This window comes from Somniosus microcephalus, chromosome 18, assembly GCF_052327205.1.
Source record: "Somniosus microcephalus isolate GS21.2 chromosome 18, FLI_Smic_1.0, whole genome shotgun sequence".
Lineage (NCBI taxonomy): Eukaryota > Metazoa > Chordata > Chondrichthyes > Squaliformes > Somniosidae > Somniosus > Somniosus microcephalus.
Window position 1 is genome coordinate 79,263,832 of NC_141004.1, and position 17,741 is coordinate 79,281,572.

General features: G+C 48.8%; 1 protein-coding gene across 1 annotated transcript in view; it reads right to left on the bottom strand.

The window, feature by feature from the left end:
* LOC147105396 (26S proteasome non-ATPase regulatory subunit 13-like) overlaps positions 1-17,741 on the bottom strand; it is a 62,551-nt gene that overhangs the window by 44,236 nt on the left and 574 nt on the right. The window contains exons 2-4 of the mRNA XM_086011702.1: positions 17,499-17,577; positions 13,690-13,724; positions 12,015-12,070 (exon numbers count right to left, since the gene is read on the bottom strand). Of these exons, the coding sequence (XP_085867828.1) occupies positions 12,015-12,070; positions 13,690-13,724; positions 17,499-17,577 (170 nt within the window). The remainder of the gene's footprint in view (positions 1-12,014; positions 12,071-13,689; positions 13,725-17,498; positions 17,578-17,741) is intronic.

Sequence of the window (17,741 nt, forward strand, 5' to 3'; positions counted from 1 at the left end):
TGAAACATATAAGATTGTGAAGGGGTTGGATCGGGTGGATGCGGGGAGGATGTTCCGATGATGCTCTTTCAAAACTGAGATGAGGAGGAACTACTTCACTCAGAGGGTGGTAGGTTCATGGAATATGCTGCCCCAAAAAGCTGTAGAAGCTACATCATTACATAAATTTAAAAACAGAAATAGACAGTTTCCTAGAAGTAAAGGGAATTAAGGGTTACGGGGAGCGGGCAGGAATTTGGACATGAGTCTAGGTTCGGATCGGTCATGGCCCTGTGGGTAGCGGAGCAGGCCCAGGGGCTGTGTAGCCTGATCCTGCTCCTATTTCGTGTGTCTAATTCTGTTAGATTCAGGAGATGGTTCTGTGATAGTGGATTGGCGGTTAGGATCAGATCAGCCATGATCTTATTGAATGGCGGAGCAGGCTCGAGGGGCCGATTGGCCTACTCCTGCTCCTATTTCTTATGTTCTTATGTTCTAGCTAATTAAGGAGAGCCAACACGGATTTGTAAATGGCAGATCGTGTTTGACTAACCGAGTTGAATTTTATGATAAAGTAAGAGGGAGGATTGATGACGGGAATGAAATTGTTGTTGTCTACATGGATTTTAGGAAGGCGTTTGATAAAGTACCACATAGAAGGCTGGTTAACAAAATTGAGGTTCATGGCAGCTTGGATAAGGAATTGGCTTAAGGTTAGAAAACAGTGATAAATGGCTGTTTTTCAGGCTGGAGGATGGTAGACAGAGGTGTTCCCCAAGGGTCAGTGCTGGGGCCACTGCTTTTTTGATATATATATAAAAATTACCTGGATATTGGAATAGAGTAGAATTTCTAAATTTGCCAATGACACCAAACTTGGGGGTGTGGCAAACAGTGAGGATGATACCAATCGACTGCAACAGGACAGAGAAAGGCTGCAGAATGGGCAGATGGAATTTAATAGAGAAGTGTGAGGTGATGCATTTTGCAGAAGGAACAGGGAGAGGCAATATACACTTAATGGCACAGTTTTAAAGTGTGTGCAGGGACAGAGGGACCTGGGAGTTAATGTGCATAGGTCCCTGAAGGTGGCAGGACATATTGAGAGAGTGGTTAGCAAAGCATATGGGATCTTGGGCTTCATAGAGGTATTGAGTACAAAAGTAGAGAAGTTATGCTGAACCTTTATTGGAGTATTGTGTCCAGTTCTGGTCACCACACTTTAGGAAGGATGTGAAGGCCCTTGAGAGGGTACAGAGGAGATTTACCAGAATGGTTCCGGGGATGGGGGATCTTAGCTACAAGGACAGGTTGGAGAAGCTGGATTTGTTTTCATTAGAGCAAAGGAGGTTGAGAGGTGTACAAGATTACGACGGGAATGGATAGGCTAGACGGGGAAAGGCTGTTCCCACTAGTTGATGGTACAAGGACTAGGACACAGATTTAAGGTTTTGGGCACGAGATACAGGGAGGATGTGAGGAAAAAAATGTTTACGCAGCAAGTGGTGAGGACCTGGAACTCGCTGCCGACAGAAGTGGTGGAAACGGAGACACTCAATGTTTTCAAGGAAAGACTGGATAGGCACTTGAGGGAAATAAACTTGCAGGGCTACGGGGATAGAGCGGGGGAATGGGACTGACTGGATTGCTCTACAGAGAGCCGGCACGGGCTCGATGGGCCGAATGGCCTCCTTCTGTGCCGTTATGACTCTAGGGGGGAGAAATTGGGTGAGTAGCGCCACCTGTTAGCGCCTAAAGAGGCAGTCAGTGGCTGTAGCGCCACTGGCTGCATCTCCGGCGATATTCAGTCGGGGCGCTAATGGTGGCGTTAGGCATTTGCGCTGCGCCGCCACCGATGACGTCATCGGTGCGCGCAGTGCCCCGTTCGCGATATTTGGTAGCGAACGCCGCAGTTGCGCCGCTCGCTACCCGTGCCCGGTTCACGGGGCCTTACTGTGCCGGCAGCGGCGCAAGTTAAGGTGGAGGTGCGGGGCGGCCGCCTGCCAGCGCCTCCGTCCCTGGCCTCCTAACCACCCCCCCACCCCCCCGCAGCATTGCCGGCTGTTTCCCGAGCGCCCGGCACTTCTCCTTGGAGCCGGGCTCATTTGCCGGCACTCGCGATCGGGGATCGCGCTGTTGCAGGCACCTCCCCCTTAACAGTGGGAGGAAGGCCTGCAGTACCGCAGCATGCCGTGCCGCAGCATGTGGCGCTGCGGCACGTTGCGCTGCGATAATCAGTTTCAGCGCCCTAAGAGGGACGCGGAGCGCCTCGAGCCTCGCCCCGTCTCCCTCGAGGGGCACTGAAACTGAATTTCTGGCGATCGGTATCACACCGATCGCTGTGCTAAATCCTGTGCTCAGCCGACTTCTGCGCCCCAACCCAATTTCTAGGCCTAGGACTCTGATATATATGCATGTTGTTGCATTAGATTCATCCTTGCGAATGCAGGATTTAACCTCACTTAAAATTAATGAGAACAGCAAATTGGGTGGCACAGTGGGTTAACGGGAACAGTAGCTTATGTTCTGTTGCTGGACTAGTAATCCAAAGGCCTGGACTAATGATCCAGAGACGTGAGTTCAAGTCCCACCACGGCAGCTGGGGAATTTAAATTCAGTTAATTAAATAAATCTGGAATAAAAAGCTAGCATCAGTAATGGTGACCATGAAACTATCGTATTGTTGTAAAAACCCATCTGGTTCACTAACGTGCTTTAGGGAAGGGAAGCTGCCACCTATCTAGTCTGACCTATATGTGACTCCAGACCCACAGCAATGTGGTCGAGTCTTAACTGCCCCCTGAAATGGCCCAGCAAGCCACTCAGTTGTAAAAAAAACCTTCGAAAAACAAGAATATAACGGGACGGACCACCCGGCATCGAGCTTGGCACCGGCTACGGACACGAAAATGGCACACCCAGCCCAGTCGACCCTGCAAAGTCCTCCTCACCAACATTTGGGGACTTGTGCCAAAACTGGGAGAGCTGTCCCACAGACTAGTCAAGCAACAGCCTGACATAGTCATACTCACAGAATCATACCTTGCAGCCAATGTCCCGAACTCCTCCATCACCATCCCTGGGTATGTCCTGTCCCACCGGCAGGACAGACCCACCAGGGGTGGCGGCACAGTGGTATACAGTCGGGAAGGAGTGGCCCTGGGAGTCCTCAACTTTGACTCCGGACCCCATGAAGTCTCATGGCTTCAGGTCAAGCATGGGCGAGGAAACCTCCTGCTGATTACCACCTACCGCCCTCCCTCAGCTGATGAATCAGTACTCCTCCATGTTGAACACCACTTGGAAGAAGCACTGAGAGTAGCAAGGGAACAGAATGTACTCTGGGTGGGGGACTTCAATGTCCATCACCAAGAGTGGCTCGATAGCACCACCACTAACCGAGCTGCCAATCAGCAGCAAAGTGATGGGAGGTGTCGTCGACAGTGCTATCAAGCAGTTCTTACTCACCAATAACCTGCTCACTGATGTCCAGTTTGGGTTCCATCAGGACCACTTGGCTCCAGATCTCATTACAGCCAAACATGGACAAAAGACCTGAATTCCAGAGGTGAGAGTGACTGCCCTTGACAGAGCGTGGCATCAAGGAGCCCTAGTAAAACTGAAGTCAATGGGAATCGGGGGGAAAATTCTCCACTGGTTGGAATCATACCTAGCACAATGGAAGATGGTTGTGGTGGTTGGAGGTCAATCACCACAGCCCCAGGACATCACTGCAGGGAGTTCCTCAGGGCAGTGTCCTAGGCCCAACCATCTTCAGCTGCTTCACCAATGACCTTCTCTCCACCATAAGGTCAGAAAACAGAGAATAGGGATAAATGGATCTTTTTCAGGTTGGCCGGCTGTAACTAGTGGGGTGCCGCAAGGATCAGTGTTGGGGCCTCAGCTATTTACAATCTATATTAATGATCTAGATGAAGGGACCGAGTGCAATGTATCCAAGTTTGCTGATGATACAAAGCTCGGTGGGACAGTAAGCTGTGAGGAGAACACAGAGTCTGCAAAGGGATATCGATAGACTGAGTGAGTGGGCAGTAAGGTGGCAGATGGAGTATAATGTAGGGAAATGTGAGGTTATTCACTTTGGTAGGAAGAATAGAAAAACAGAATCTTTTTTAAATGGTGAGAAACTTTCAAATGTTGGTGTTCAGAGAGATTTGGGTGTCCTCGTGCAAGAAACACAGAAAGCTAGCGTGCAGGTACAGCAAGCAGTATGGAAGAAAAATGGCATGTTGGCCTTTATTGCAAGGGGCTTGGAGTATAAGAGTAGGAAAGTCTTGCTACAATTGTACAGGGCCTCGGTGAGACCACACCTGGAGTACTGGGCACAGTTTGGGTCTCCTTATCTAAGGAAGGATATACTTGCCTTGGAGGCGGTGCAACGAAGGTTCACTAGATTGATCCCTGGGATGAGAGGGCTGTCCTATGATGAGAGATTGTGTAGAATGGGCCGATACTCTCTGGAGTTTAGAAGAATGAGAGGTGATCTCATTGAAACATACAAGATTCTGAGGGGGATTGACAGGGTAGATGCTGAGAGGTTGTTTCCCCTGGCTGGAGTGTCTAGAACTAGGGGGCATAGTCTCAGGATAAGGGGTAGGCCATTTAAGACTGAGATGAGGAAGAATTTCTTCACTCAGACGGTGGTGAATCTTTGGAATTCTCTGCCCCAGAGGGCTGTGAATGCTGAGTCTTTGAGTATATTCAAGGCTGAGATCGATAGATTTTTGGACTCTAGGGGAATCAAAGGATATGGTGATCGGGCAGGAAAGTGGAGTTGAGGTCAATGATCAGCCATGATCTTCTTGAATGGCGTAGCAGGCTCGAGGGGCCGTATGGCCTACTCCTGCTCTTATTTCTTATATGTTCTTAAGTGGGGATGTACGCTGATGACTGCACAGTGTTCAGTGCCATTCGCAACTCCTCAGATAATGAAGCAGTCCGTGCCCACAGCAAGACCTGGATGACATTCAGGCTTGGGCTGATAAGTGGCAGGTAACATTTGCACCACAGAAGTGCCAGGCAATGATTATCTCCAACAAGCGAGCATCTAACCACCGCCCCTTGACATTCAACGGCATTACCATCATCGATTCCCCCACCATCAATATCCTGGGGGTCACCATTGACCAGAAACTTAACTGGACCAGCCACATAAATACTGTGGCAACAAGAGCAGGCCAGAGGCTGGGAATTCTGCAGCTAGTGTCTCACCTCCTGACTCCCCAAAGCCTTTCCACCATCTACAAGGCACAAGTCAGGAGTGTGATGGAATACTCTCCACTTGCCTGGATGAGTGCAGCTCCAACAACACTCAAGAAGCTCGACACCATCCAGGACAAAGCAGCCCGCTTGATTGGCACCCCATCCACCACCTTAAACATTCCCTCCCTCCACCACCAGCGTACCGTGGCTGCAGTGTGTACCATCTACAAGTTACACTACAGCAACTCGTCAAACTTGGCAGCACTTCCCAAACCCGTGACCTCTACCACCTAGAAGGACAAGGGCAGCAGGCTCATGAGAACACCACCACCTCAAAGTTCCCATGCAAGTCACACATCATCCTGAATTGGAAGTATATCAGTGTTCCCTCATCGTCGCTGGGTCAAAATCCTGGAACTCTCTCCCTAACAGCACTGTGGGCGCACCATCACTGCGCGGACTGCAGCGGTTGAAGGCGGCGGCTCACCACCACCTTCTCAAGGCCAACTAGGGATGGCCAATACATGCTGGCCTTGCCAGCGATGCCTACATCCCATGAACGAATAAAAAAAGTCACTGGTCTTTCACCTCTCGGACCTGGTTGCTGCGGACCTGAGGTGGAAGTCTCTGCTGTCTGTTGTTTATGAAATGAGCTTGCATCCAGCTCACAGTGGACATAGCCCCACAGCAAAATCCATTTCTAATTCAGCACAAATTTACAATCTCAAACAGAGACGCCACAGGATGGCTGATCCGAGGACAAGACGAGGTGCACTGTTTGTCCTTGTACAAGACCTTGGTCAGGCCACACTTGGGATACTGGGTCCAGTTTTGGTCTCCTCACAGGGTGGGTGATAGTGAGGCTTTGGAAGGGGTGCAGAGGTGGGCCACTAGACTAATTTCTAGTCTAAAGCATCTTAGTTATCTTGATAGGCTAACGGGCTGGGACTCTACACTTTAGAGAAGCAAAGACTGATCTGATTGAGGTTTATAAGATAATGAAGGGAATAGATTGTGTTCCAGTTGTCAGTTTGTTCCAATTAAATAGGTTAGGGAGGACCAGGGTTCAGAAATTTAAGTTGGACAAGGCTAGATCGAGGTTAGAGGTCAGGAGATGGTTCATTTCCCAGAGAGTAGTGGGCCTCTGGAATAGGCTGCCATCTCGGGCGGTGGGTGCTGATTCGCTGAATTCCTTCAAGCGAGAGCCGGAGCTGTTTCTGGCTGGGGCGGAGATCACCTCTTACAGAAGGTGGGCACTGCAGGGAATTCAGGGCCAGGGTGATCCCCTGGACTAGTTTTGATCGCCTCGATGGGTCAGAGAGGAATTTCCAGATTCCCCCCAAATTGGCCTGGGTTTTTAATCTGTTTTTTCGCCTCTCCCAGGAGATCACATGGTTTCGGGTGGGGTGGAGAGTATATATTGGTGATACACAAGGTATCGCAACTGTGTGGGACAGGCTCAATGGACCAGAGGCTCTTTACCTGTCCGTCATTGCTCGCATGAAAGATAAACAAATGCCACATTAGAGCAGTCGGGGGCACTCTGAGGCTGAGACCTGTTACTGGGGCAGAGTAGAGGGAGTTTTATGCTGCATCTGGCCGCACTACACCTGATCTGGGAGTGCTCAGTGCTGACACTGGGTGCCTGAAATGGGAACAGTTCCATTCCGCAGCACTAACATCCCATCCCCTTGACGAGCTCAAAAATATTGTGTTTTAAATTAACAGGAACAGTATCATCATAAAATACAAACTTGGCCATTAAAACTTGGCCTCTAGTACAGTGCTGTTGAATAGGGGTCACTGACTAGCTAACAGTGCGGTTACGGAGATACTGTTTAAGCCACGTGCAGTAATTTTACTAGAAAACGCCTTACATACACTCACACAATACAGGTAAGTGTACTTCACAAGTGTATATTTACTTAAACATCTACCACCATCCAGTAAAGAAGGAGGGAAAGCACTCACAACAATCAAAAATGTCGCACTCTGTTTTTCATCTTACAATTTTACCAACAAACACAGAACGGTCAAAGTTCACATGCGCACACCGTGCAATTGAGTAGAGACCACATGACCAATAACGGTGTCTATTACTCATTTTTTATTCACAAATCAGAAATGCAATTAGCCACGTCTAGATTTTCAATTAGCCACAGGTGGCCAGTGGGTTAACATATTGAACACCACTGCTCTAGATGTGGCAGGAGTTCTTACACTAGGTGTGGCAGGAGTTCTTACACTAGATGTGGCAGGAGTTCTTACACTAGGTGTGGCAGGAGTTCTTACACTAGGTGTGGCAGGAGTTCTTACACTAGGTGTGGCAGGAGTTCTTACACTAGATGTGGCAGGAGTTCTTACACTAGATGTGGCAGGAGTTCTTACACTAGATGTGGCAGGAGTTCTTACACTAGATGTGGCAGGAGTTCTTACACTAGATGTGGCAGGAGTTCTTACACTAGATGTGGCAGGAGTTCTTACACTAGATGTGGCAGGAGTTCTTACACTAGGTGTGGCAGGAGTTCTTACACTAGATGTGGCAGGAGTTCTTACACTAGATGTGGCAGGAGTTCTTACACTAGATGTGGCAGGAGTTCTTACACTAGATGTGGCAGGAGTTCTTACACTAGATGTGGCAGGAGTTCTTACACTAGATGTGGCAGGAGTTCTTACACTAGATGTGGCAGGAGTTCTTACACTAGGTGTGGCAGGAGTTCTTACACTAGGTGTGGCAGGAGTTCTTACACTAGGTGTGGCAGGAGTTCTTACACTAGATGTGGCAGGAGTTCTTACTCTAGGTGTGGCAGGAGTTCTTACACTAGATGTGGCAGGAGTTCTTACACTAGATGTGGCAGGAGTTCTTACTCTAGGTGTGGCAGGAGTTCTTACACTAGGTGTGGCAGGAGTTCTTACACTAGGTGTGGCAGGAGTTCTTACACTAGGTGTGGCAGGAGTTCTTACACTAGATGTGGCAGGAGTTCTTACTCTAGGTGTGGCAGGAGTTCTTACACTAGGTGTGGCAGGAGTTCTTACACTAGGTGTGGCAGGAGTTCTTACACTAGATGTGGCAGGAGTTCTTACTCTAGGTGTGGCAGGAGTTCTTACACTAGATGTGGCAGGAGTTCTTACACTAGATGTGGCAGGAGTTCTTACACTAGATGTGGCAGGAGTTCTTACACTAGGTGTGGCAGGAGTTCTTACACTAGATGTGGCAGGAGTTCTTACACTAGGTGTGGCAGGAGTTCTTACTCTAGGTGTGGCAGGAGTTCTTACACTAGGTGTGGCAGGAGTTCTTACACTAGATGTGGCAGGAGTTCTTACTCTAGGTGTGGCAGGAGTTCTTACACTAGATGTGGCAGGAGTTCTTACACTAGATGTGGCAGGAGTTCTTACACTAGATGTGGCAGGAGTTCTTACACTAGATGTGGCAGGAGTTCTTACACTAGATGTGGCAGGAGTTCTTACACTAGATGTGGCAGGAGTTCTTACACTAGATGTGGCAGGAGTTCTTACACTAGATGTGGCAGGAGTTCTTACACTAGATGTGGCAGGAGTTCTTACACTAGATGTGGCAGGAGTTCTTACACTAGATGTGGCAGGAGTTCTTACACTAGATGTGGCAGGAGTTCTTACACTAGATGTGGCAGGAGTTCTTACACTAGATGTGGCAGGAGTTCTTACTCTAGGTGTGGCAGGAGTTCTTACTCTAGGTGTGGCAGGAGTTCTTACTCTAGGTGTGGCAGGAGTTCTTACACTAGGTGTGGCAGGAGTTCTTACTCTAGGTGTGGCAGGAGTTCTTACACTAGATGTGGCAGGAGTTCTTACACTAGGTGTGGCAGGAGTTCTTACACTAGATGTGGCAGGAGTTCTTACACTAGGTGTGGCAGGAGTTCTTACTCTAGGTGTGGCAGGAGTTCTTACACTAGGTGTGGCAGGAGTTCTTACTCTAGGTGTGGCAGGAGTTCTTACACTAGATGTGGCAGGAGTTCTTACTCTAGGTGTGGCAGGAGTTCTTACACTAGGTGTGGCAGGAGTTCTTACTCTAGGTGTGGCAGGAGTTCTTACACTAGGTGTGGCAGGAGTTCTTACACTAGGTGTGGCAGGAGTTCTTACTCTAGGTGTGGCAGGAGTTCTTACTCTAGGTGTGGCAGGAGTTCTTACTCTAGGTGTGGCAGGAGTTCTTACACTAGGTGTGGCAGGAGTTCTTACTCTAGGTGTGGCAGGAGTTCTTACTCTAGGTGTGGCAGGAGTTCTTACTCTAGGTGTGGCAGGAGTTCTTACTCTAGGTGTGGCAGGAGTTCTTACACTAGATGTGGCAGGAGTTCTTACTCTAGGTGTGGCAGGAGTTCTTACTCTAGGTGTGGCAGGAGTTCTTACACTAGGTGTGGCAGGAGTTCTTACACTAGGTGTGGCAGGAGTTCTTACACTAGGTGTGGCAGGAGTTCTTACTCTAGGTGTGGCAGGAGTTCTTACTCTAGGTGTGGCAGGAGTTCTTACTCTAGGTGTGGCAGGAGTTCTTACACTAGGTGTGGCAGGAGTTCTTACTCTAGGTGTGGCAGGAGTTCTTACTCTAGGTGTGGCAGGAGTTCTTACTCTAGGTGTGGCAGGAGTTCTTACTCTAGGTGTGGCAGGAGTTCTTACTCTAGGTGTGGCAGGAGTTCTTACACTAGGTGTGGCAGGAGTTCTTACACTAGGTGTGGCAGGAGTTCTTACACTAGATGTGGCAGGAGTTCTTACACTAGATGTGGCAGGAGTTCTTACACTAGATGTGGCAGGAGTTCTTACTCTAGATGTGGCAGGAGTTCTTACTCTAGGTGTGGCAGGAGTTCTTACACTAGGTGTGGCAGGAGTTCTTACTCTAGGTGTGGCAGGAGTTCTTACTCTAGGTGTGGCAGGAGTTCTTACTCTAGGTGTGGCAGGAGTTCTTACTCTAGGTGTGGCAGGAGTTCTTACACTAGATGTGGCAGGAGTTCTTACACTAGGTGTGGCAGGAGTTCTTACACTAGATGTGGCAGGAGTTCTTACTCTAGGTGTGGCAGGAGTTCTTACTCTAGGTGTGGCAGGAGTTCTTACTCTAGGTGTGGCAGGAGTTCTTACTCTAGGTGTGGCAGGAGTTCTTACTCTAGGTGTGGCAGGAGTTCTTACTCTAGGTGTGGCAGGAGTTCTTACTCTAGGTGTGGCAGGAGTTCTTACTCTAGGTGTGGCAGGAGTTCTTACTCTAGGTGTGGCAGGAGTTCTTACACTAGGTGTGGCAGGAGTTCTTACTCTAGGTGTGGCAGGAGTTCTTACTCTAGGTGTGGCAGGAGTTCTTACACTAGGTGTGGCAGGAGTTCTTACTCTAGGTGTGGCAGGAGTTCTTACACTAGGTGTGGCAGGAGTTCTTACTCTAGGTGTGGCAGGAGTTCTTACTCTCGGTGTGGCAGGAGTTCTTACACTAGGTGTGGCAGGAGTTCTTACACTAGATGTGGCAGGAGTTCTTACTCTAGGTGTGGCAGGAGTTCTTACACTAGGTGTGGCAGGAGTTCTTACTCTAGGTGTGGCAGGAGTTCTTACTCTAGGTGTGGCAGGAGTTCTTACACTAGGTGTGGCAGGAGTTCTTACTCTAGGTGTGGCAGGAGTTCTTACTCTAGGTGTGGCAGGAGTTCTTACACTAGGTGTGGCAGGAGTTCTTACTCTAGGTGTGGCAGGAGTTCTTACACTAGGTGTGGCAGGAGTTCTTACACTAGATGTGGCAGGAGTTCTTACTCTCGGTGTGGCAGGAGTTCTTACACTAGGTGTGGCAGGAGTTCTTACACTAGATGTGGCAGGAGTTCTTACTCTAGGTGTGGCAGGAGTTCTTACACTAGGTGTGGCAGGAGTTCTTACTCTAGGTGTGGCAGGAGTTCTTACTCTAGGTGTGGCAGGAGTTCTTACACTAGGTGTGGCAGGAGTTCTTACTCTAGGTGTGGCAGGAGTTCTTACACTAGGTGTGGCAGGAGTTCTTACACTAGATGTGGCAGGAGTTCTTACACTAGGTGTGGCAGGAGTTCTTACACTAGGTGTGGCAGGAGTTCTTACACTAGGTGTGGCAGGAGTTCTTACACTAGGTGTGGCAGGAGTTCTTACTCTAGGTGTGGCAGGAGTTCTTACACTAGGTGTGGCAGGAGTTCTTACTCTAGGTGTGGCAGGAGTTCTTACACTAGGTGTGGCAGGAGTTCTTACACTAGATGTGGCAGGAGTTCTTACACTAGGTGTGGCAGGAGTTCTTACTCTAGGTGTGGCAGGAGTTCTTACACTAGGTGTGGCAGGAGTTCTTACACTAGATGTGGCAGGAGTTCTTACACTAGGTGTGGCAGGAGTTCTTACACTAGGTGTGGCAGGAGTTCTTACACTAGGTGTGGCAGGAGTTCTTACTCTAGGTGTGGCAGGAGTTCTTACACTAGGTGTGGCAGGAGTTCTTACTCTAGGTGTGGCAGGAGTTCTTACTCTGAGGGGCCTGCCTCTAAAACAGTGAACTGTATACAAGACGTACAAACAGCAGAATGAAACTAGTACACAAACAGGTAACTCAATGAGCAACACTAATGCCTGTTATTCTTACTTGGTAGCCTCTCACCGCCTGTTACAACAAACACGGAGAAAGGACATTCCATTCCCTCCAACCAGCTGTGGGCTAGGCTCCAGGGCAAATTTCTGTTAACCCATGACACTTACATTATGGTTTAAAATCTTTAAAAAATGGGGCGCAAACACAGACATGTGGGCTTGATATGTTAAAATATAAACTGATAGGACAAAGAGATACACCGAAGGGGAGTTCAGGAACGTACCATTCATCTGTCGAACCACGCGTAGAATAATTTCCACCAGGGACAAGGGGTTTATTCTGTGTGAGAGAACATGAAATTCCAGCGTCAGTGTTGTAATAGTGAACCTTCTGTGTTGAGTACTTTACTGGATATTACAGTTTCAGAGCAGATTGAAATAAAATCTTTGGACTGGCCACAAACCAATCCCCTGCCCGTTTTGCTAAATGCTTGCACTCAAGTGAAGGGCAGCTCTCATGTACGCAACCACTGACAGCATTGAGTATTCAGGAGTCAGCTGCAGTATAGAGTGCTGGGCATGCATCTGGGAATTTTATTTGTTTTTGGGATCTGGACAACAATTATTTATTTATTGCCTATCCCTAGTTGCCCTGAGGACATTAACAGTCAACCATGTTGTGTGGGACTGGAGTCACATGTCGGTCAGACTGGATAGGTGGCAGCTTCCCTTCCCTGAAGCATGTTAGTGAACCAGTTGTGTTTTTAATAACAATCTGACAACTTGATGGTCATTTTATCTGGTCCACAAATTCATTGAATTCAGTTTCACAAATTTGTTGTGCTGGGATTTGAACTCCCAAGCTCTGGGTTGCCGATCCAGTATCGTAACCACCAGGCTACGGCACCCATAGGAGGGAGCAGAGTGTAAATCCCAGGCTGGACTGAATGTGGGAGCCGGCTTCTTCCCAAGGAATAGGTATTGTCAGTCTCATCCAAATCATGGGGCAGGAGGTGTTGGAAGATGAAATGAAGGAGAAAGTGACATCCGCCATCAGGGCACCTCCTAGTACAGAACTGCTCAGCCCTTGATCGAGGTGTTAAAACACAATGGTGAGGTGGGGGGTGGGGAGAGCAAAGGAAGAGCAAAAGATGGAAGAACACTTGAAGGGAAAATTATAATCAGCTGGGACAAAATTAAGTGCTCCAAGGTCAGCAGGTGCATGGGAACACCACCACCTCCGAGTTCGCCTCCAAGTCACACACCATCCTGACTTGGAAATATGTCACCGATCCTTCATCGTCGCTGGGTCAAAACCCTGGAACTCCCCCCCTAACAGTACTGTGGGAGTACCTTCACCACACGGACTGCAGCGGTTCAAGGCGGCGGCTCACCACCACCTTCTCGAGGGCAACTAGGGATGGGCAATAAATGCTGGCCTTGCCAGCGATGCCCACGCCAGCGATGCCCACATCCCGTGAATGAATAAAGAGAGCTAAAGAAGAGATATGATGGGAATCTATCCAAAACATTAACCGGTCCTTTCTCTCTTTCGATGCTCCTGTGTATTTCCAGCACTTTTTATTTTCACTTTGAATATGTATGTAAGGATGCCAGGTTAAAGCTGTCAACTGGACACATTCACAATGCCCTTGGTGCCCTTTTACCTTTGATCTCCAGCGGTCATTCTACTTCCATTACATCTTAAACAGGGGTGAATATCACAGATCAATGTGTAAACACTGGGTACCAAGCCAACATTGACACTTTCAAGTCCGCACAGTCCCATTAATTCTCCTCGGTGCTTCTAGTCAGCGGGGCAGACTCCAACGGTCTAAACTCAACACAGTTTTCAGAACCCTTAGAAAAACAGCTCACATTCCAGACCTGGTTAAATCAGACTTGTCTGCACAGTAATCATGTCCCATGCCGACATTAGTCATCTTGCCAAATGCTTACCTGTGCTCAAAGTCACTTATGAAGTTTTCATACAACTGTAAAAGAGGAGAAAAAAGGCAGTGTTATAGCTGGAGCCTACACATCTGGTATGAGTGAATGTTACTGTCCTGAAGGCATGCTCGTCACAGCTGGCCACGTTTGTACAGTCACTGTTTCTACTATGAGTTACTAAACGTCAATGGTATACACCAGAACCTGTTTATTTATAATAATCAAGACTGGCTGAAAACCCAATGAAGTGAAGTTATTCCAACATGCAAACCTGTTCCTGTTTCTACCAACAGGGAACCCTCATATCAAAACTAATAGCCACCTATAAACAACATCAATAACAACTTGCATTTATATAGCGCCTTTAACATAGCATGTCACCAGGCGCTTCAATCAAAATTTTACACTGAGCCACAGGAGACATGGAGACAGAACGAGGTGGGCTTTAAGGAGCATCTTAAATGGAGAGAGAGGCAGAGAGAGAGAGAGAGAGAGAGAGAGAGAGAGAGAGAGGTTTAGGGAGGAAATTCCACAGCTTAGGATCAAGGCAGCTGACAGCATGGCTGCCAATGATGGATCCATTAAAACTGGGGATGCGCAAGATGCCAGAATTGGAGGAGCGCAGAGATCTCAAAGGCTTGTAGGGCTGGAGGAGATTACAGAGATAGGGAGGGGCAAGGCCGTGGAGGGAGTTGAAAACAAGGATGAAAATTTCAAAACTGAGGCGTTGCCAGAACAGGAGCCAATGTAAGTCAGCGAGCACAGGGGTGATGGGTGATCGGGACTCAGTGAGAGTCAAGATACTGGCAGCAGAGTTTTGAATAAACACAGGTTTATGTAGGGCGGAAGATGGGAGGGCGGCCAGGGGAGCATCGAAAGTCAAGTCTAGAGGTAACAGAGGCAGGGTCGGAGTTAAGCGATGTTACAGAGGTGGAGGTAAGTGGTCCTGGTGATGGAGCAGATATGTGGTCGGAAGCTCATCTCGGGGTCAAATGCAACATGAAGGCTGTGACTGGTCTGGCTCAGCTTCAGACAGTTGCCAGGGAGAGAGATGGCATTGGTGGCCAGGGATGGAGTTTGTGGAGGGGACCAAAAACAATTGCTCCGGTCTTCCCAATATTTAGTTGGAGGAAATTTCTTCTCATCCAATACTGGATGTCGGACAAGCAGTCTGACAAATCAGAGACAGTGGAAGGGGGCAAGCGAGGTGGTAGTGAGATAGAGCAGAGTGGTTTTCTTCAATTCATTCATGAGATACGGGCATCGCTGGCAAGGCCAGCATTTATTGCCCATGAGGAGGTGGTGGTGAGCCGCCTTCTTGAACCGCTGCAGTCCGTGTGGTGAAGGTACTCCCACAGTGCTGTTAGGGAGGAAGTGCCACGATTTTCACCCAGCAACGATGAAGGATCGGCAATATATTTCCAAGTCAGGATGGTGTGTGACTTGGAGGTGGTGATGCTCCCATACGCCTGCTGCCCTTGTTCTTCTAGGTGATAGAGGTTGCATGTTTGGAAGGTGCTGTTGAAGAAGCCTTGGCGAGTTGCTGCAGTACATCTTGTAGATGGTACACACTGCAGCCACAGTACGCCGATGGTGGAGGGAGTGAATGTGGACGGGGTGCCAATCAAACAGGCTGCTTTGTCCTGGATGGTGTCGAGCTTCTTGAATGTTGTTGGAGCTGCACTCATCCAGGCAAGTGGAGAGTATTCCATCACACTCCTGACTTGTGCCTTGTAGATGGTGGAAAGGCTTTGGTGAGACACTCGCCACAGAATACCTAGCCTCTGACCTGCTCTTGTAGCCACAGTGTTTATGTGGCTGGTCCAGTTAAGTTTCTGGTCAATGGTGACCCCCCCCAGGATGTTGAAGGTGGGGGATTCAGCGATGATAATCCCATTGAATGTCATGGGGAGGTGGCTAGACTTTCTCTTGTTGGAGATGGTCATTGCCTGCCACTTGTGTGGCGCGAATGTTATTTGCCACCATCAGCCCAAGCCTGAATGTCGTCCAGATTTTGCTGCATGCGTGCATGGATTTCTTCATTATCTGAGGAGTTGCGAATGGAACTGAAGACCGTGCAATCATCAGCGAACATCCCCACTTCTGACCTTATGATGGAGGGAAGGTCATTGATAAAGCAGCTGAAGATGGATGGGCCTAGGACACTGCCCTGAGGAACTCCTGCAGCGATGTCCTGGGGCTGAGGTGATTGACCTCCATCAACCACAACCATCTTCCTTTGTGCAGGTATGACTCCAGCAGTGGAGTGTTTTCCCCGATTCCCATTAACTTCGATTTTACTAGGGCTCCTTGATGCCACACTTGGTCAAATGCTGCCTTGATGTCAAGGGCGGTCACTCTCACCTCACCTCTAGAATTCAGGTCTTTTGTCCATGTTTGGACTAAGGCTGTAATGAGGTTTGGAGCCAAGTGGGCCTGGCAGAAACCAAACTGAGCATTGATGAGCAGGTTATTGGTGAATAAGTGCCGCTTGATAGCACAGTCGACGACACCTTCCATCACTTTGCTAATGATTGAGAGTAGACTGATGGGGCGGTATTTGGCCGGATTGGATTTGTCCTGCTTTTTGTGGACAAGACATACCTGGGCAATTTTCCACCTTGTCAGGTAGATGCCAGTGTTGTAGCTGTACTGGAACAGCTTGGCTAGAGGCGTAGCTAGTTATGGAGCACAAGTCTTCAGCACTACAGACAGGATATTGTCAGGGTTCATTGCCTTAGTTGTATCCAGTGTTGTCAGTGTACATGCAGAGCCTGACATTGCGTTTTCGGATGATGTCACCAAGGGCCAGCACGTAGATGAGAAACAGGAGGGGGTCAAGGATAGATCCTTGGGAGACGCCAGGGGTAACGGTGGGGGTGCAGGAAGAGAAGCCATTGCAAGCAATTCTCTGGCTATGATTCGATAGATAAGAATGCAACCAGCAAGGGCAGTCCCACCCAGCTGGACGGCGGCAGAGAGGCAGTGGAGGAGGATGGAGTAGTCAACTGTGTCGAAGACTGCCGCTAGGTCAAGGAGGGATAGTTTACCATGGTCACAGTCACATAGAATGTCATTTGTGACTTTGATAATCACCAGGCCATTAAAAGTGTTTTGTTTTTTTAAATTTTCTCTGAACACTTTTGTTTATTAGTTATAACAATATTGGCGAGTGAAAAAGGCTGTTTGACTGAGAGTGAAGCATCATCCGATCGGGTAAAGAAGAGTTTGTTCGCTTTCTGTTTGGCTGTGGGAAGGCGGGCCCCGCATGGATGGGCCCGTTAGGTGACCAATGGCTGTTTCAGTACTGTGGTAGGGCGGAAACCCGATTAGAGGGAATCAAACATGGAATTGCGGGAAAGATGGGCAAAAAGTTCTGACCCACACACCCGACAGGAGCGCAGAGACCTCGGCAGGTTGTAGGGCTGGAGGTGGTTCCAGTCGGGGAGGGGCAAGGCCATGAAGAAATTTAAATACGAGCATGAAAATTTTACATTAGAGGCATTAGGGGACGTGAAGCCAATGTGTGAGCGGATCTTAGTGCAGGTTAGGAACAGATTTAGAAGCCAGCCAAAACTTTGGTTGGACACAGACAGAGCAGGATGTGAAGTGACACTGGCTTACTCAAGGAGGACAAAACACTCACTTTGACAGCCAAATATCTCCACATTATGCTTCGCATCCAAACCTGCCATTTCATTTCAGAAGAGGACATCAAAATCCCCGACTCTATTCCACCCCCACCCCAAGTGTTAATGAAATGTCTGCTTTGTTGGTTTAGTCCAAAGAATCAACAAACCTTGCATTGTCCCTCCTACCTGTAAAAGATTGTCCCCAGATGGGAAACATGGAATCAGCGTGAACTCCAGCAGTTCCACCGTCAGCTGGTGCCAGAGCCTGGATTGAAGGCAGAGGGAAAGGGTTAATGGTGACTGTAGAAGGCGGCGCCCATGTGCTGAGCGGGGCGAGGCTGGGCTGGTCCCGGGACCCAACCCGTGTCACAGGAGTAAACACAGAAGGTGCCAGCAATGCAGAGTCAGCGTCTGGACAGACCCTGGTGG